The 21,309-nt window shown below is 36.4% G+C and overlaps 1 protein-coding gene across 2 annotated transcripts; it reads right to left on the bottom strand.

Moving 5' to 3' along the window:
- Positions 1–8,954: 8,954 nt before the first annotated feature.
- On the bottom strand, positions 8,955–13,479 carry LOC131635644 (cellulose synthase A catalytic subunit 8 [UDP-forming]-like). Of its 2 annotated transcripts, XM_058906281.1 has the most exons (12): positions 13,104–13,476; positions 12,882–12,958; positions 12,729–12,780; positions 12,489–12,636; positions 11,745–12,366; positions 11,495–11,632; positions 11,294–11,419; positions 10,995–11,207; positions 10,657–10,894; positions 10,358–10,557; positions 9,904–10,257; positions 8,955–9,812 (listed from the first exon to the last, which is right to left on the bottom strand). In XM_058906281.1, exons 1-12 carry the CDS (start codon positions 13,282–13,284, stop codon positions 9,225–9,227), a joined length of 2,937 nt encoding a protein of 978 aa, XP_058762264.1. In that variant the 5' UTR covers positions 13,285–13,476; the 3' UTR covers positions 8,955–9,224. The 2 variants fall into 2 exon arrangements, with proteins under 2 accessions (XP_058762264.1, XP_058762263.1); XM_058906280.1 differs by having other exon boundaries at positions 10,358–10,894; positions 13,104–13,479.
- Between the last annotated feature and the right edge of the window lie 7,830 nt (positions 13,480–21,309).

The raw sequence follows: 21,309 nt of genomic DNA, 5'->3' as shown, positions 1-21,309 counted from the left end.
CAGGAAGTCAAATATCCACCAGAAAGAAAACGCTGTTAAGTCAAAACCTATGAAGGAGACTTATCAAAAAATCGAAACATCCCGCTGACTGTAACCTCAAAGTAAACAGTTCAGGCAAAAGTTAGGGATAACAAAATCAATGTCAAAAAAGAGGTCACTACAAATCCTCGATAAAAGAAAAATAATTACAAAAAAGGATGACTGCCTTTTCAAATAAACTTCCGGTGCTTCAACCATCATCAAATGTCAATATTACGACTTCAAGACCTGCTAGAACTTAAATGCAATGTTAACTGAGCATAAGATCGAAGAACATCACGAAGATTGGGATGGGTATAAATAAACTTTGAGCCTTTATCCTTTGTTTCTTAAACCATGAATCAAGCCACGTTACAACCCTTGAAAGTCCTAACTGAAGCATGGTTAGTTCGAAAGCATACTGTCACAAAAAGAGGGTATCCTGACTCCTTAAAGTTTACCAAAAATCCTGAGTTAATATCATACTTTTACAAATATCACTTTCTTACATTTTTTGTTTTACTAAAAATGTTTTTAAGCTCCAAGACAGACATATACATTGCATTTTTATGAGTGTCATTATAGAACAATTTTGTCTACGTAATTTCAAATGTTTGACATCAGGAAGAATCTGCATGGGGCATAATTACTGACTAAAAGTCCTCCCGACAAATAAATCTGCAGAGACATCTCGTATGCATGACTCGATCAGCTAAAAGCTTGTTTACACAAGGGGCATGACATATTATTATCCCATCTACTGGGAGAAAGCTGGTCACGTTTCATAGAATCTCTCAGAGGCACTGAAAAACCAGAGAAGTTAGTCCATCACTGGGGGCATATCACATCAGTCACAAATATCAACAAATGCTATTCAGCTACTAGCATCAGATGATGTCAGTATCTGTCTCTCCTTTGAAGTTCTAATTCCAAACTCAAGTATCAAGCATATCAGGCTACTAATTCCAGGGGAAGGTATATTCCCGCAAGCAAAAGACCGTATATGGTTAAAAGTGTTTTCCAACAGCAAGTGTTCAAAGACATGGGGCAATGAAAAGTTGAAATCTTTGGGAATCTTCCCCACAGAGCAGTTTTCATAATATATCCCCCACAAAGTAATCCTCGAAAAGTCATCGACAAACAATATATACTTGGTTCCCCAGCGGAGTTTATACCTCCGATACTGCCGGTTCTCCGACACAATCTTCTTCTCTAGCATGGTTTATTCCAACTCGCTGTTGCCATTTAATTTGAAGCTTAGAAATCTGGTCTCTCATGTCCCTAGGATACATCATGATCAGATCATTCAAGTCAATCTCATCCCCAAGCGAAGATCAAAAATCCCCAATTGGATATCCCTGAACAGAAGACAGGAATTCTCAATCCCCTTGTCTTTATCTCCATCAACATACAAAGATTTATTTTCTCAGTCAGCAGTTGCTATAAGTTATCAATATGCTCCGACTATATAGTTCATCCATGCGTCATTCATAAATACGTGCATCACATACAGTACTCTCGTTTATTTCGAGAATCTCAATACATGCATCATGACATTGCATAAAACTAATCTTTCTTTTGCAGGTCATTTCATAATCAAAAGAATATTATCATCCAAGTGCGGTGCAAATACAATCGTATCAACGATTCAATCTCAACACTCATTCAAGACAGATACAATTCCGACACTTCATTCCGGGTCTTTCTTCAAAGATAATTCAGAAACAATCAAAAAACTTCTCATCCTTTCTAGGAACCTTTTTAGGTAATCTTTTCTAAGATGTTTCATATCCTTTCTAGGAACCTTTTTAGGTAGTCTTCTCTAAGACGTTTATCATCCTTTCTAGGAACCTTTCTAGGTAATCTTTTCTAAGATGATTCATATCCTTTTTAGGAGCCTTTCTAGGTAGTCTTGTTTAAGACGTATCATATCCTTTCTAGGAGCCTTTCTAGGTAGTCTTGTTTAAGACGTATCATATCCTTTCTAGGAGCCTTTCTAGGTAGTCTCGTTTAAGACATATCTCAACCTCTTTAGGTAATCTTCCTTAAAATAGTTATCCAATCTCTTCTAAGACATCTCTTACCCTTTTAAGGAGCTTCTCAGTTAATCTTCTACAAGACAGTTCTTCCCGAGCATTGGTTAAAGCCTAATCTCTTTTGCATCAGCCAGGGATCTACCCTATTCAAGAACCTCTTCAGGTAGTCTTCTATAAGACATTACTTCATTTTAATGAATCTCTCATTTAAATACAATCAATGCATATAAATCAGTCAGAAACGCATCTGCTTCAGACAAATATCTTGTCTACATCTGAATGGCATCTTCAAGCCCATCTCGGACAACTTTCCGCCAGCACATCCGGATGGCATCTTCAATCCCATCTCCGACAAAAGTCCCTACTTCAGCTAGGGCAAGTTCCTGGGTATTCTAGTGTTCAATCCTCTTCTACCTTCAGACTCCGACAGGCACACATGCCAGTCTACATCTTCAAATATAAGAAAATTGAACAGGGGCAGCTGTCATACCCCAAAATTTGCCCATACTATTTCTCTTGTTCAAACTCAAGTCAAGGCGCATTGCTCGAAGACATCCCTCCTAAATAAGGTTCAAGAAACTAGGGTTTTTGTTGTTCTGAAGATAATCAATGGATCAAAAGCTCCAAGGCATCTCATATGGTTTATGATATTCCAAACTACCTCCATGAAAAAATTCAAGTCTCAAGTCAAAAGAGTTGATCACTCAATTTCTCAGAAAGTCAACAATCGACTTATTTGACGTAAAAGTCAACTATGGTCAAAGTACAGTCAAAACTTCTAATTTTTTGTCAACATGCCCATATTGAAGTATCATTCACCATTTGATCAAGAATTGATTATGGTTCATCAAGGAAAGATCAAAAATCAACAATTCAAAAAGTTTCTAAATTAGGGTTTGTATAGGAGAAAGTCAACTGAACTTTGACCAGCCATAACTCCTACATGGAACATCAGAAATTTTCCATCCAAAGCTCAATTTGAAGGAAATTGAATTCTCTACAACTTTGTCTCTCACATGCCGAGTCAAAAATGCTTCATTTGAGAGATTTGACCTAAAACATTATAGGTCCTTTTTGAAAGTCAACCAAAAGCAGTTTTTTGTCAAAGCCAATATCATCAAGATAAAATCCTCAAATGGAAAAAAGCTTCCAAAGTGGCTTGTAGAGGACATCTTGAGGTTTCCAAAAAGTCCTAGAACTCCTCCATATCTTAAAAATTGAGGGAGATATGCCTTGTCAAAGTTGATCGGTTTTAAGAAAAAAATGTGAAATAAAAGGCCTCAAAATGATTTTTCTTGCAAATGGGCCCAATCTATTTTGATTCAATCTTGATCCTCAAGTCATCAAGGAGGTCTAAATCCAAAAGCCACGAAGTTTTGATGATTATTTGATTTTTATATTGAATTTTATTCATTTAAAATATAATTTAAATCAAATAAATGAAAGAATATGAAAGAATTGGTTTTGGATCTATTTTCCACTTGATTTCAATCATCCAATATATCAAAATATGATTCAATTTCGTACAAGGAGATTGGATAAAAGAAGGATTGAAATTGGACTTAATTTAGAAGGATTGAAATCATATTTCAATCAAATTTTCAATAATTGATTCATGGAGATTCTCTTCAAATATATAACCCTAATTCACACTACTATAAAGAGGGAAGTCATTCAGATTGTGAGGGACGATTTTTTGACAGGGATTGCTACCTCCAAGAACCCTAAACTTCTCAAACAATTTCAAAGAAAGTTCAAACTCGGATTCCAAGTGGCAAACTGATTCAAGGTGCTTCATTGATTCAAGCACGTTCCTGAAGGTTTCCTAGAGCTATACCAATCACTACGAGGTTCTGAATCTTCAGGAACGCATACATAGGAGCCACGGTTTGGCCGAATTTCCTTATGCTCGATTTCATAATTTGGTGCATTATCAATGAATTTAAATTGCATAATTGAGTTTGTCATGATGCTATGTATAATTCTGGAAGTTTAATTGTGTTTATGTGCCTGTATGGAGAATCCGCCATTGATAGGGTTTATAAGGTCTAAATTGGGGTTTTCGGGTAGAGACCAAATTAGGCAAAACTAACGTTGTTTTCGGGTTTAGGAGCCAATGTTTAATCGGTCTGGTCTTTCATTCGATATTTATTGATTATGTATGGCGAGTTCGAAGATTGTAGGGTTTGGGCTACGACTCTGTTCGTAGCTAAAACGTAGCAGCGCCGTGGGCGAAGTTTCAGAAGCAAAGGTTGAAGATGATGCAGGCCTAGGCGCGAATTTCTGTTTCTAAATTTTTATATGAATTATTTTTTTATTAATAATATTCGCGTTAGATTGTTTAACAGCAAAGCGTTGCAGCTTCGTTAGCCAAAGAGCGAGTGTTGTTACCCAAGGGACCAGGGTTCGATCCCTCCCCTTGGCGTTTATTTTATTTCTTTGGCTAAAAACACTTGCAGATCCAGCGTGACAAAGGTGTACACGCGCATGGTGCATCATCAGCCACCAGCCCCAGGATCTCTTCCATTGCAGATCCAACGTCTCTCAACGCAAGCTCATCGTAGACCATCAGGCTCTCACCATACCAGATCGCCATGCTAAGTTTCCTTTTTTCTTTTTCTTTTTTCTTTTATTCTAATTGATTTTTTTTTTCTTCTTTTGTTATTCTATTCTAATTGTTTTTTATTTTCTTTTCAACTACAAAACCTCTTTATCTTTTAAAATCAACAATTTTATTTTTAAATAATATTTGTTTTAGAATTAAATAATTAATTTGATTTAATTATTAATAATGATTATTGTTTGTTTTAAATAATTAAATGGTTAATCTAGTTTAGTTGTTTTGTTAATATTTTTATCAATCGATTGAAATACTTATTAGGGTTAGGATATTTAATCGAAACCTAATTTTCACCGATTTAATTAATTAGGCTGAAAACCAATAATTAATTGATTCGATTCTTTTTATTATTATTCTATTAACTAGGGTTAACTTGTGCCCTACTCAGGATTTGCGAGAGTTAGCCATACACTGAAAAATATTTCTTTGTGCATTTTCTTTTCAGAATTATCATCAAGATATCTCCCGACTGCGCGCCACGTCTTTCATGAAGCGAAGTCCCGATTAAATTTCCTTTATTATTTCTTTTTCTTTTCTTTTATATTTAATATAATGTTAGTTTTTCTTTTATCATTAATTTTGCCTTGTTAATTTAAAAGAACTTTCATACACTCACTTCCTTCTTTTTATTTTTTCTGTCAATTCTCAGATGATCAGAGTCAATGCTCGAGGCTACTCCGACTACAAACCATATCAGATCAAATCAAAAGCTAAGTTCTATTTTTATTTCAAACATCTATTTTATTTTATTTTATTTTATTTATCAAATTAGGGTTAACCCTAATTATCGTTTGAATTGATAATGCACTCAATGCCCTTTGGTTTCTATTTTTCCCACCTTTTCAGGGTTTGCCAACCGCCAAAGCTCAGATAGTCGGTAATCCTAAAACTCTAACCTCTTCTATTTTTCTTATTATTATTACTTATGTCAACCCGCTGGTTTCATCTTCCCTTTCCCCCGCTGGTTTCCTTTTCCCCTTTCTCGTATTGTTTTAATTATGTTGTTTATGCTATTGCGTGGTTAGTAATCTTAGGGAGTGCAAGCCTTGAACCAATTTAGAATAACTAATTATAAGATAATATATTGAATCTGATCACGTGATTGTTGCACCCACGCACACTTTTGGTAACCTCTCTTGTTGCCTGTTGCCTTGTGTTTTTTACAGAATAGCCATGTCCCTCGAATACGAGGATACCTCAGCCATGTTGCCTCGATTATGCAAAGATCATAGGTCCCTAATGATGCTGCCTTCAATACAATAATATGATCTCGTCCCTCGAAAGTTGCCTACGAAAGGCTGAGGTATCCTCTGGTTGCCTACGAAAGGCTATTCTGATCCTTCCCTTAGACTAACTGCCTCTCTATGGCATGGGACTGTCTTGTGGCGAACGATATTGCGACGACCCTTCAACCTCCAAATGAAAGGCTTCCTACCCTCTTATGGCATGGACAGACCCTTTCACCCTGAAAGGCTAAAAGAATCTTTTTCTTACAAATATCAAGGTAATTTGCCCTTAATTGCATGCTCTGGTTTAAAACTTCTTTTTCTACTCTTTTTCATAAACCTTCAAAAAGGCTACACTCATTTACGAGCTAACCTTATTTTTTTCTTCTTCTACATTTCTAAAAAACTTTTGGCTTCAAAACTAAAGAGCAAAGAAATTAAGAGCCCATGGAAAACCATGGATGCAAAGGGTGCCTTACACCTTCCCTTTGCATAAATTACCCCCCGAACTCAGTTTTTATTTAAAAGGTTTTTCCTGTTTCTTTTAGCCTTTCTGATTTAATTTGGATAAAATAAAAGTCGGTGGCGACTCTTGCTTACCGCAACATTTCAATAAAAGTCAGTTCACCGTATTACACTCCGTCGTGACTAACAACCTGCACAGCCAACTGTTGTGACTAACCATCTGGACAATGACCCATTCAGTGATCTCCGTGAGATATAACGTCCATTGACTCAGGAACCCTTCTCAAGCTACCCGCGAGTGACTAACCCCTAGATGACTGAACCGTTCAGTAATCCCTTCTGGATATAACGTTCATCAATCTAGTAACCTGCACAACAACACGTCGTGACTAACTCCCTGCACAGCTACATGTTGTGACTGACTACAGATGATAAGCCATTCAGTGATCTCTGCAAGATGTAACGTTCATCAATCTTCTGTAGATTACAAGTTTGCTTCTTAGTTAAGCAGTTTATCTCCTATTCTAAGTACATACTATGCGAAACAATGACAAGTAATCACTATGAGTGGGTGAATAATCTTTTAAGTTCACTTGTCTTCATCTTCTGAACGAGATCTTTGCTTCTTGATGGTAAGTAGAGTAAGAGCTTCAGCTTCACATGTAGAATGCTTCTTCAAGTAGTTTTTCGTCTTCACTTCTTCTGTCAAGCGGATTTAGACTATTAATTTTCTATTAGAGGTTGTTTCTTGTTTTTATCTTCGTTTCTTCAAGCAGATTAAGAACACCAGTTCTTATTGAGAGTTGCTTCTTTGATTCTTCTTTCAATCTTCTTCTTAAGAATATTAAGAACATCAGTTCTTATTGAGAGTTGCTTCTTTGATTCTTCTTTCAATCTTCTTCTTAAGCAGATTAAGAACATCAGTTCTTATTGAGAGTTGATTCTTTGGTTCTTCTTCCTCTGAACTTCTTCTGCATCTTTCCTTACAACGAAAAACATGCTTTTAATAAGAGATCTTACCTCTTTTTTTAGCTGTCAAATATGTTTGTTATCTTGATCTTTGGAAAGCGTAAGAAATGTAGACGTGTTTCCACTATGCTTTTGTTTTCTTCAATGTGTTGCATGTAGGTTGCTTCTTCAATCATTCTTGGGAGTTTTTCCTTTTAGTTGTTGTAGCCGTTTAGCTAATGATGATGTTTGTAACAGATTTCTTCTTAATTCTGATCCTTTGTATTTTATTTGATTTTGCTTGTTGAGCTGAAGGTTATCTTCTTATTCACATGTGATTCTGTTGCTGTTTATATTTTGTAAGTCACTGCGTTGTAAACACTTGTAACTTCAAAACTTATGATCTTATATATGCGTGATCTTCTGAGTTTGCAAGGCTTCTTGTTCCTGATTTTTGTTTATTTCCTTTGAAGCTTCTGACGTACTTTTTGATGTAGTCGTTGTACTCTTCTTATGATGAATTTTGTATAAGGTTTATAGCATAATGCCTGCACACTTAATGAAACCATTAGTAATAAAATTGTTACTCACAAAATATATGTTCGTTATCATCAAAACCAGATTCTGAACATAGATTATCAATCTTGTTCTAACAAGGTCTAGAGGCGATCATGCACAACATGCGCCAACCTCTGGATACTTATGCGCCGACCTGCACAAGGCAGTGAGGTTTGGAGGTGACTTGCACAACATGCTTCGACCTCTGGGACCCCGTGCGCCAACCTACACAGGACTATGCGTTGACCTACACCTTGTGTGCGTTGATCTATGCCTGACAGAAGTGTTTTTCATGGAGATTTCCTTTTCTTGCTCAGGGGAGGTCGACCTCCAAGAGCTATGCATCGACCTATGGTATGCATTTTCACCCAAAATCGTAATTTTGACTTGTGAAACTGATCCACGTGCATATTAACAAGTTTAGAATGATTATGGAAGTGTTTTCTTGCAAGAGTGCATCTTAGACTAAGAGGATACCGTCCAATACATTCTACTTCTAAAGACCTAGTTTTGACATCACTCAAAATAAACTTCTTGAGGTATGCACTCACAATTTGTAGATATTCTCACTAAAGGATTAAGTAGCTCAAATTTTGAACGAATTGTATCCAAGATAGGAATGGAGAATACTTATTCACCAGCTTGAGGGAGATGTTAGAAATCAGAAAATTCATCGTATGTTTCTCATTAAAAGGGGCAATTAAGTGTTTAAGTTCATGTCTATTTAGATTCATGTATTAAGGGAGTTGAACTGTTATTTATTTCTCCTTAAATATAATTATAATATGTAATTAATTATATAGTATATCTAAATACTATATTTGTTTAGTGCTTTACTCAAGTACATTCAAAAAAATTCTTATTCCTATTTTTCTTAAAATGTCATTGTTTTTTTAAAACTAGATTGGAGTTACAAAACTATGTATTAAAATTTCTGAATTTATTTTGGCTTTATATGAAAAGGGGAGGGAAATATTTAAGTAAATTACTATAACTATAAATTCTTGTAAAAAAGGCAGGTAACATAAGTTATGTGAAATATTTATGTTCTCACTATTATTTCAATTTTTAGATCAAAAGAAATTGAAGAAAAAAACCACTATTTTTACATTGATATCTATAACCAGTAAATCATTGGTCTCTTTACACAGAAAAATTGTCCAAACCAAGGAAAAACAAGTACACAACCATACAATTCAAAATGCTTGCACATTTCAACAAAGAACTAGTGCTAATGACTTGCACACCTTGCAGATTGAATCATCATCATCATCATCATCATTAAATGTATTCCATATCTTTAACATATGATCAAAACTTGTTCAGCAAGCAACATTGTCGGTATGTGAGACTTTAACAATCAATAGAAATGCAAGTCTGAGAGATAGCTGCACTATCAACTTTGCTCACAAATGGATTGATCTGAACCCAAACAAGTGAAAAGACAGAAGCCAACAACACTGACCAAAGAATAACAACGGTTGGAGTACGGTTTTGGCGACCCATAAGACCTTTAAGGAATGGATAAAGATGAAAGATCACCCAAAATGCAAAGAAAACTTTTCCAATGAGTGGCCCCCAAGATTCATAACCACCATTCAGTGCATCGGAAAATCCAGCAACAACGCCAACAAGGTTAATAATGATAAGGCTTGTTGGCGGAATCAAGAGTGTTGTCCATTTGATCATGTATAGTTCACCAAACTCTGCATCATCTGCAGCTTTGGCTGTGACTGTGAAGTTTGTATCAACACCTGCTAACATCTTTAGGAAACCTTGGAAGACTGCGAAAAGATGAGCTGAAACACCTCCAATCACCCAAAATTGCTCGTTACGCCATAAATCTTCTATGGTGACACCGCTCCACCTTAACTCTAGTACACTGGTCAATATAATGGAGATGAAGAGTCCAAGAAAGAGTGCACTTGCAAGGTTTGATAGCTGCGTCAAATTAGAAACAACAATTTGATGTAAGGACTTAGTGCCATTACTAATCTTGTATGTTAGATCAAAATAAAGACGAGGAAATTACCGTTGGGATGATGAATTTTCCGGTGAGTAGGCAAATTGCAGGCAAAGTACAATAAGCAACGAGAGGAAGGGAAGTGAAAGGGTAAACAATGGTGTTGATATAAGCTAGTCTTTGTAGAACTTTGAGACGGCCTCCAGCGAAACCGTACCAGAGAGGACAATGTCTACTAAGGAAAATTTCAACTGATCCAAGAGCCCAGCGAAGAACTTGATGCAAACGATCGGAAAGATTGATTGGAGCTGACCCTTTGAATGCTGGCCTTAAGGGCATGCAGTAAACTGATCTCCATCCACGACATTGCATCTTGAACCCCGTTAAGATATCCTCAGTAACCGAACCATATATCCAACCAATCTGAATACACAAGAAGGCATTTAGTTGCTTAAGCTACAAGTAATCTTACAACACACTTAAAAAAAACGGAAAAGTATAGACTAAAACACAAATGTCTAACCTCTTTTCCCCATGCTGTCTTTTCTTCATATCCGCAGCCAATTACATGAATGGCCTCCTTGATCAGCATTGAAGGATCAGCAGATTCAGACACACCACCATTCTCCATTAATGTTGATTCAATGAAAACAGTGGACAAACCGAATGTTTTTTCAAAGCTAAGTTGTGAAATAAGCATTGATCTCTCATACTCGTCATAATCTGCAAGAGAAAGAAAAGAAACCAAAACGCGTTCCGTTTTGAGGAGTCTGGTTTTATATTTAAGAAAACTGTTTGACAAAAAAAGGTTATTGTGCTTACTCTCAATCTCCCTTAGATTAAAAATGGCAGCATCAAGCTCTTCCCTCTTTGCGTCTTTATAAAGCTCTGAGGCATCTTTGTTAGGCTTCTTTGAAGGACAGCAACAACACGATGATGAGGATTTCGGCAAACTTGGCATAGAAGGTGGACTGTATCCGTAAAGCGCTTGTCGGTTGAAAACGGTTCCAGTCCCCACATATACAGGTCCTTGAATTCCATCAAGTCCTTTCATGTTAACCTGAAAAAGAACAAAGTTAGGAATTGCATAAAGAATACTGTCCATGATTTTCATCTTATAATTGTTAGATGGTAAACTCTTCATTTTCATTTAAACTTACATCAAAGAAAACTGTGTTGCGATTGGCATATCGATCACTGCGATCAATACCATCAAATCTTTGGGGGAACTGCACATAACAAAGATCTCTACCGACCACTGGATCCATCAGAAAACACATCGCTTCTCGAACAGCCTTGCTATTGTTAACATAATGATCACAATCGAGATTGAGAATGTAGGGAGCATTTGTGAGAACTGCAGACACCCTCACCTATATTAACCGAAATAAGCGTTAAGAACAACAAAATCTAAACGAGCTTGTATAAATTGTTAATCTTAAGTATCTATTGATCTTACCAGTGCATTTTCAGCACCAGCCTTTTTGTGGTGGGTATAACCTGGCCTTTTCTCTCTCGAAACATAAACCAGCCTTGGAAGTTCATTTCCTTCTATGTCGTGGGCACCACTGTGTCCGAGGAAAACCTGACAACGATAAGCAGAATGTGAGTAAGTCTCTCATTATTGAAATTTGATTACACACAAAGTGAACGGATATACCTGAATCATGCCAGGATGATCGCGCGAATTATTTCCTGGCCAAGAGGTTCCGTCTTGCATAGTCCATCCTTCATCTGGTGTTTTCTGAGCCTTTGCAACCAAAGCATTAATTCGGACTTTGTACTCTTCATAGTCTCTCTGACCGAAATGAAAAACATTCGTTAAGAGAGTGTCACAATATTTATACGATTGTATTTATGATCAAACAATTCAGTACTGCGGAAAATACTATTTAAGTTCAGTTGCTTACTTTCATTGCTCTACGTTCCTTCACAAAAGAAGGTTGAACCTTGTCCTTCAAGTAATCAATCTTCTGAGAGAAGTAAAACTCAGGTGCACGTGGTTCGATCGAAAACTTTTTGCAAAACGGAACCCACTTTCTTGCAAAGTCAGCTGTCTCCACAAGGGACTCAAACGAAAGCATTGCTGCACCATCATCCGATACATAACACGATACTTTATCCACAGGATAGTCCACAGCAAGGATAGAAAGAACAGTGTTAGCTGTGATCAGCGGAGGTTCTTTCAACGGATCAACCGTACTGACAAAGAAATCCACCGCAGCAAGCTGAGAAGGTTCACCCTCTCTTTCAAACCTCGCGGAGAGCCTATCAGTATAAGCAACCCTATTGATAGGAGACCATTTAGGGAACTGATCCAACACCCAGGAAAACGCGAACCAGATCTCACAGATGATAGATGTCAACCACAGACCAAAAGCACTATCAACTGGATGTGTAACTCTATAATGGAAAAACAGACCCAAGATAATGAGCCGCATGATAACGACAGTTCTGTATGGTCCGAGTTTCGATTTCGAGACTGGAATAATGACCGAAAGTGGCTCAGCCGCAGCAACCTCAGACGACGGCCTGCAAGACATACCATACATCATTTACATCAGAATACATAGGATCCATAATAAAACGTCATTTTCAGTATGCATTTTATACGATTTTCTTCAAAAAAAAGTTTCCATTCTCATTAGACTTACTGCATTTCTTCCATCTGCTGTTCTTGTGGAACAGGAGCCTCATTTTCAGCCTTAGGTGCTGCCTTTTTCTTCTTGTTCTTTTTATCCTTTTCCTTCCAACTTTCCACTCGATTTTTCCAAATAGGATTTCCAGATTCATCATTCATTTCTACAAAAACAAACCAAATTATAACTATCAGAGTCCACTTCTAAAGATATTGTTACAAGAAAAATGTAAGTTATAAAGTCTTTCTTCTTTACCACTGTCCACAGTTGACACAGTACTTATATGCCTAGCATGGAGTCCAACATCCTACATAATATATGCAGAGTTTGTAAGTGCAAAACCACAAAGATAGAGAATCCAAACCTCAAAAACTAAAGCTAATTGTAACCTTAACGTAAATTTGCTACCTGAGAAGTACTGATTTGTGCAGGCATTGTTGATTGATTTCCAGAGACTTTGGCAGCATCCTTACCTCTTGCTTTATCTACAAGACATAAAAAAACAAAACAAAGTTTAAGACATTTCACACAAAAACTCATGTGATGAACCTTACTACGACACTTTCTACGCGACGCATAGAGTATTTCAATGAACAATTTGATATTGGATTTGGACTAATGTTACCATACCAGCAGCATAGGGATTACCGCATCTCAAACAAACGCTACGTCCCTCGCTGTTTTCATAATCAACACAAGCCTTACAAATCGGGAAATAGCATTCATGACAAGCCACAAACGCTTCACCATTAGCATCAACTCCAACTTGTTCCCCACAAGAGTTACAGAAACTAACACCAGATTCCATCATTTTTGTATGTCCTCAACTTCAAGGACCAAAAATAACTCTATGACCCTTAATTTCTCAATCTATAAACTCTTTCATGGTTTTATACAAAAGAGCATAGAGTCAATATTGTAATTATAATATTGGTGAAGTTGATTGTAGTGTATGGTGGGTTCATTTTCAAGAGGGTAAGTGGTTGGTGTCATTCATTCATTGTTTAGCTCACACACAAAGAAACAATCAGAGATCTGAAGCAACAACGTGTGTGTTTTGTTCTTTTGTTTTGGTTTTATTTTTTATGTGAAATTGATAAGGATTTGAATTTATTGCGGGAAGTATAAGGAAGGATTTGGTTGGCATGTGTACGTCTTTTAACTAACAACAACGCTTCAACAATAAGTTTATGACCACTGACCAAAACTCTTTAACCAAACTGATATTTCAAAATATTGTAATAGTGATGCTTTTCAATGAAGAAAAATATGATGGTTTTTGTAAAAGGTTGTGGTTTTTATTTATTTATTTCTCAAAATGATTAAATTTTAATGAAAAAATTTGAATAAATATTTTAGCATAACAGGATCGATTTTCAGATTTTTTGTAAAAAAATATATATTTTCATATTTTTGGGCATTCATTTAAAATTTTAAAAATAGTAGCAAGGAAAACAAAAATACTGTTAAATTGATACATTAAAAATATATACAAAAATAGTATCTTAAATGAGTTTTAGATAATACGCAGAAAGGTGGAGAATAATATTACACATAATCGATTAAAACTTTTATATTAATCGTGTCATATATAAAATCATGATTTGACAGAATACATGCTCTTTATTAATTGATAGAATAAAATATTTTATACTGTTAGTGCATATTTTATTTTCTCATTTTAAATACAGTTATTAATAAGCAGCACATTTGATGTGTAAAGTCACAAGTCAGAATCACAATTTCTTATTCTCGTTACTAAATTATTTAACTAAAAAAAATATTTTTTTTTTTGTGTAAGCAAGATTTCATTAAAACGGAGAACTAAATGTTCTCAATATCTGATTACACATAAACGGGAAAGCCCCGCCAAAAAGAAATTACAAACCATTTAGAATTACGAGAGGAATAACAACGGATCCTTGTTAAACTCGTAAAAGCTACAAATGGGGTGGGTAATTTCTCCAATAAACGACCATTTCCAAATCAAAGATTTAATCTTCCATAACGTATTATTCACATCCCAAACTTCATTACGGAAACATATCCCGTTCCTACTAATCCAAAGAATCCACATTGTAGCTAACCACACAACACCTAATTTACCCGCTTTAACTTTTTTCTTTTTACAAAAAGCATACCAATCCATGAAACACATTTTGCACTCTTCTTCCATAACCTTCCAAGGCTTCCCAATCCAACACGAAATATCCCTCCACACCACCTCCACCGCTTTACAATTCAAAAAAGAGTGTTCCCGATTTTCCGGATCGGTACCGCAAAAAACACATTTTAAATTATCCGGAGCCAACACTATACCTCTAACCAAAAGTAAATCCTTAAAAGGGAGTCTATTCACAAAAAACCTTCATCCAAAAGCTTTGATTTTGAACGGCACTTCCAACTTCCAAATAATCAATAGCACCTCATTAAACTTCTCAAACGGTCCAAAAGGAAGACGCTTACTTACAAAGAACCTATAGCAAGAAGCCACGGAAAATATACCGTCCCCTGAATACTTCCAACCAACCTCATCCTTTCCTACCAAAGAAGGACCGTGCCCCACCAAAGAATTCCGGAAAAAATCCCACTTCGATCTCAAGTAAATACTAGATAATTGATTATCCAAAATGCCACAATATCCCCATTCCCAATTGCCATTATTCCAACCTCCCATACACGCCACGGAAACATTTTTCAAAGACGAGAGAGAAAATAATTCCGGGTACTCCTCTTTCAAGCTCTTGTCATTTCTCCATTTAGCCTCCCAAAACGGAGTTGAAAACCCATTCCCCAATTTAAACACACAATGGGCGGAAAAAGGGTCCTCCCCCTCAACACCACCAATCGAAAGAAAATATTTCCACCAAAAAGAAGAAGAAGACGGAGAAGAAGAAAAAAGAGAAGAATTAGGAGAAGAATGTAAAGAAAACTTACCTCCACAAAAGCTCTTCATGGATACGTCCCCGTAGCGCGCTTTCAACAAATTATACCAAAGCGAGTTCTCTCCCTTTAGAATTCTCCACCTCCATTTGCTAAGAAGAGCCAAATTAAAGTCGGAGATATTTTTTAAAGCAAGACCTCCATATTCTACCGGTAAACAAATATTCCTCCAACTAACCCAATGAATACGCCTTTTGTTGTCCTCCACCGCCCCTCCCCAAAGAAAATTACTTTGCAAACAAGATATCTCTTTCACCACCCTTAAAGGCATCTTGTAAAAAGACATGGTGAAAATGGCAAGAGATCCTAAAATAGATCTTAAAAGAGTTATTCTTCCCCCTAAACTAAGAAAACGGTTCTTCCACCCCGCAAGACGCTTCTTTATCTTAGTCAAGAGAGGCATCCAAGAAGCGTATTTCCTTGGATTACACCCAATGTTAATCCCAAGAAAAAGAAATGAACTATCCTCCACTTTGCAAGAAAGCACATAAGCGGCGGCTTCAAGAAAATTACTCGTCACATTTATCCCTATCAACTTACTTTTATGGTAGTTGATCCCAAGGCCCGATGCCATCTCAAAAGCCTTCAAAACCACTTTAATCGCCCAAACTTGATTCCAACTTCCCTCACCTACTAATAAAGTATCATCCGCAAATTGAAGGATATCGACACCATAATTCCCATTAAAGTCCACACCTCTAAAAACCCCATTAGCAACCGACTTCCGAACAAGACCCGAGAGACCTTCGGCAATAAGAACAAAAAGGAAGGGAGATAATGGATCACCTTGTCTTAAACCTTTCTCAACACAAAACTCCTTCGTCGGACACCCATTAACCAAAACGGACATGTTGCTATGAAACACTAACCTTTCCATCCACTTCCGCCACTTATCACCAAACCTCATTCTTTTTAACATATATCTAAGAAAATTACAAGAAACCTTGTCATAAGCCTTCTCAAAATCCACCTTAAACAAAAGACAACCTCTACCCTCTTTCTTCGCAAAATCCACCACTTCATTAGCAATCAACACCCCATCAAGAAGAAACCTATTCGGGACAAAAGCACTTTGGCAAGAAGAGACAATGGAGTTAAGAACTTTTTTCAATCTACCCGCTAAAATCTTTGAGACCACCTTGTACATACATCCCACCAAACAAATGGGCCTATAGTCATCCAAAGAAACCGGACTAGTAGACTTAGGAATCAAAGTCAAGAAAGAAGAAGTTACCGCTTTAGAGATAAAACCCCCGGAATGAAAATAATGAAGATAATTCAAGAAATCCTCCTTGATGAAACTCCAACATTTCTTAATAAACAAAAAGGAGAATCCATCCGGGCCCGGACTCTTAGAAACTCCACAACCATCTATCGCTTCTTTAATTTCCTCCTCTTGAAAAGGCCTTTCAAGAAAAACACCTTCATCATGAGAAATGTTATTAAAATGAATACCGTCCAAAAGAATTCTATCCGAATCATCTTCCAAAAATTTGCAAGAGAAATGTTTCCAAACTTCCTCCCTCACATCCTCAACCTCCTCCACCAAACCTCCTTGAGTAACAATCGGGCCTAAGTGATTTAATCTTCTCCTTTCTTTAACCACTTTATGAAAGAACCCACTATTGGAATCACCATCATTGAGCCATTTAAGCCTAGATTTTTGGACTAGCATATTCTCCTTAATCCTCAAATTCAACCAAAATCTCTTATTGGCTTCTTTCCTACTCATGAGAGATTCTCTAAGCAAATCCTCCGTCGCATCTTCCAACCTAGAGTCCTCCTCATTAATATCTCTAACACCCTCCTCCACTTCCAAATCAATTCTACCAAAAACATTCTTGTTCCACCACTTTAGTCTCTCTTTAATTCGGGCAAGTTTTTCTTTAAGAACATAATCCCCTCTTCCTTCCACCACCATGTCCTTCCATTCCTTTTCAACAAAAGGGAGAAAAGAACTAAAGGTAAAACATTCATTGTTGAATTTAAATGGTTTAGGACCCCAATTAAATTTATCCCCCACTAACCACACCGGGCAATGATCCGAAATATCTCGATTCCCAACTAATTGTCCAACAACTCCCCAACTATTAATAATATTATTTGACACTAGGAAACGGTCAATCCTACTCATAGATCTACCATCTCCACTATACCACGTAAACTTTTTTCCTTTACAAGGCACATCCACCAAACCACTATTTTCAATAAACTTTGCAAAAAGTTCCGAACCGGACTCCACCTCCGTGATCGATCTACCTTTCCTTTCATGAGAGCTTTTAGTCGCGTTAAAGTCTCCACCAAAAATCCACTCCCCATCCGAAAAGAAATTTTTCAACTTTAACAAATTGTCCCATAAATCCTTCTTCCTTTGGAGAAGACAAGAAGAATAAATGTTCACCACATAATAGTATTTTCCCTTCCACTCCACCTTTATCCCCAAATACCCCTCTCCTTTAAAGCTGTGAAGAACATCCATCTTATCTTTCCTCCAAAGAGTTAAAATCCCTCCCGACCTTCCGGTTGAATTCGAAAAAGAAAACCCCACCTCCGAGTGACTCCACAGACCACTAACCATAAAATCCTCCAAACTAGAAATTTTCGTTTCTTGGATCATAAAAATATCCGCCAACTAAAAAAAATATAAATTTTTTTTTTTTAATTTTTTTTTATTTTGATGAAAAAATAAGATGATGAGACGCGCACTTTATTGAAAATTTCTAGATTTAAACTTAAGTCATAAGCGGGAGGTCCAACTATATGTATCTGTTATGGCAATTATAAATGGTTAAGTCTTACATCGCCTATAAATAAGTGAAATGTTATATTTATAAAAGAGTTTATTTATATATCTAACGCCTTAAGATTTTTGGTGGAGATATGATGTCTCCTTCTCATGTGGTCATGAACTATAATTACGGGTGAAGACAATAGAAGTTGATACATTATTTTCAATCAAGGTGGAGATAGTTGGTGTTGTTTGAAAATATATATGTTGAAGAAGTTCTACATCGCTTAGTTTTTGAAAATATATCGAAGAGCATCAATGAGTGCCCAATGCTCTAGGACTTCAAGAGCGAGACACCACATCTCCAAAAAAAATCTTAAGGCATTAGATATATGTATATATATAGGGATGGCAAGCAGACCCAAACTCGCGGGGCCCACCTGCACCCGAATCAGAGTCAACGGGTGAAAATCCGAGTTGACTGGGTTTGGGTTCGGGTGCCACCCAATATTTCGGGTGCGGGTTTGGGTAGTGTGAAACCCGCACCCGAAATCACACCCGCTTATATCTATATATATATATATATATTGTGGAAAATTGTAGGAAAAATGAATTTTATGTATTTTGTTGCGGGTTCGGATTTGCGTGAAAAAACTCAAACCCAACGGGTGTGGGCATGGGTGTTATTTTGCCACCCGAAAAGCATTTGGGTTTGGGTTCGGGTGCGAGTTTGGGTAGTGTGAAACCCGCACTCGACCCGACCCGTTGTCATCCCTAGATATATAGGTTGTCATGTCGAATCACGACTCTGGTATCACTTATTGGGGAGTTAGAGAAGCGTCGAGTGTATCAATAGATTAAATATTTAGGATCCAAGAGACCTTGACACCACATGTTATAATTGTCGTTGAAAATAGCTGGTGTATTATTTTCATGGCAAAATACTCTTTTTGGTCCCTTATGTTAACCTCGGGGTTCATTTTGGTCCCTTAACTTCATAAAGTGTCATATTGGTCCCTTAACTCTTCAAAAGGTATCATTTTAGTCCTTTTTGTCACATTAGCGGCGGAAAATCTCAAAAATCGGTCGCTAAATCAGTCGCTAATATGACAAAAAGGACTAAAATGACACCTTTTGAAGAGTTAAGGGACCAATATGACACTTTTTGAAGTTAAGGGACCAAAATGAACCCCAAGGTTAACATAAGGGACCAAAAAAGGTATTTTGCCTATTTTCAATCTTGGTGGAGATTATTGGTGTTAGTTATATATGTTAAAGAAGTCCATCATCGCTTAATTTTTGAAAATACACCACATATTCACCAAAAATCTTAAGAGATAAATTATATGGATCATCTATCTTATAAATTCAACATTTCTATCATTTTTAGACTATGTGAAATTTAACTACTCACTAGAATTCATACATGAATAAATATTTAAATATTGTGAGTTTCTTAATCTCTTTTATATATTTAAATCTATATATTAAGATTTCCACATCGGATCATATATGGTTTAAATATGTCATTATAAGTGGGAGCAATCCTCACTCTACAAGTCGGTTTTGTAAGTATGAGTTAGGTCAAACTCTAATATGGTATCAGAGCCTATCGATCAGATCATGGGCCGTCTACCAATTATATTCATGCACTAAACTCAAAAGTGTGTTGGGCGTGAGGCGGTGTATTGGAAAGATTTCAAGTGTCACATTGGTTAGACATAGAGCCTTTAAAGAGTTTATATAGAGTAACACCTCTCACCTTACAAGCCGGTTTTGTAAAGATGAATTGAGTCAAACTTTAATATGGTATCAGAGTCTCGTTTAAGATCTAGTGGGTCACCTACTATCAGATTTCCGCTATCAGACCACCCATCATTTTTTTTGAAGAAAATAAAGAATATATATTCCAAAAAAAACAGTTCAATACATGCTGATCCATAGGATCCAAGCCTCTAAATGACTAGAAATCAACAGAAAACACTAAAACAATCTATAGATCATTGACATATAACCAAAGAGATCTATCTTGTTGTGTTTTACCCTTAATTCTATCTTTCACCTTCTGCAAATTAAGCTGCTCCACATTTGTTGGAAGGAAAACCTTTCTATTCCTCTTAATTCACACATGGTAGATAACCTCCGCGGTACAAATCCTTAACAACTTAGCTCTATTGTTCTTCCCTTTTTTATTATCAATGATCCAATGAAGCTCCCTTTCCCAATCATGTGGCCTATGATTGATTCTCATCCATTGCAACAAGTGGATCCTGAAACTACTAGTCTCTTTACACGCAAAAAACAGATGATTGCACGTTTCTTGCTCACCACAGAACAGGCATTGGCCATCAGTCATAACCCCAAACTTGCTTAGCCTATCGTTAGTATGGATTCAACTTTGACAGGTCATCCAAAGAATAAAAATGGCTCGGGGACTAGCCAGATTTTCTCTTATCAAATTTCTCCAAGGCACTGCAACTCTTGCTCCTCTCAACTCTTGATACATCACTCTGGCTCTATAGGCCCCTGTCACAGCAAACTGGTTCCAAGCAACAGAGTTAAAGAGAGTGTCCCTATGTTTAAACATAGCTTTAATGACCCTAGAATCAGACTGCTTTATCATATAACTCCTAGCATCACGATTTTTCAAATAATAGACTGCTTTTTCAAAGAATCTAGACCACCCATCATTTATTTCCTTACTCCAGATGTCTAGTTCTAAAAATGAGTGAATATATTAAAAGTCTCACACCGAACAATATATGACTTGAACATATCCATATAAGTAGGAATAATTCTCACTCTACAAAATGATTTTGTAAGAATGAGTAAAGTTATACTATAATAATTTCTAAATACATTACCTAAATGGAGGGTGGATTGAAAATTTTCCTTAACATTTCAATTCTATATCCCATGACCAATGATGTTAAAATACTATAAAAAATTTATAGCATATGATCTTTTGTTGTACATTAGATATGATAAGATGCAAGGTAAAGTTTAAAATATAACTATTTTTAACAAATTACAAAATTACTTCCCTACATATAACTTTTGAAGACATGGTTCAAATATCTTTCGGTAACTCATTTTCAAGACTATGTGACAAGGAAGCTAATAAAATCACACCTAAATATTTACTTTACTACATACATTTCTTTA

Source organism: Vicia villosa, unplaced genomic scaffold, assembly GCF_029867415.1.
Source record: "Vicia villosa cultivar HV-30 ecotype Madison, WI unplaced genomic scaffold, Vvil1.0 ctg.001525F_1_1_2_unsc, whole genome shotgun sequence".
Classification (NCBI taxonomy): domain Eukaryota; kingdom Viridiplantae; phylum Streptophyta; class Magnoliopsida; order Fabales; family Fabaceae; genus Vicia; species Vicia villosa.
The sequence above is the reverse complement of the archived record's forward strand: the minus strand, read 5'-3'. Positions and strand labels throughout refer to the sequence as shown.

What these genes read in the sequence shown, in the direction of transcription:
- LOC131635644 (XM_058906280.1), bottom strand. Translation starts at nt 13,284, where the DNA reads ATGATGGAATCTGGTGTTAGTTTCTGTAACTCTTGTGGGGAACAAGTT. An exon ending in CGGTAATCCCTATGCTGCTG is followed by an intron (nt 12,959 to 13,103) that starts GTATGGTAACAT and finishes TATGTCTTGTAG; the next exon opens with ATAAAGCAAGAGGTAAGGAT. An exon ending in AGACAGCATGGGGAAAAGAG is followed by an intron (nt 10,258 to 10,357) that starts GTTAGACATTTG and finishes TTGTGTATTCAG; the next exon opens with ATTGGTTGGATATATGGTTC.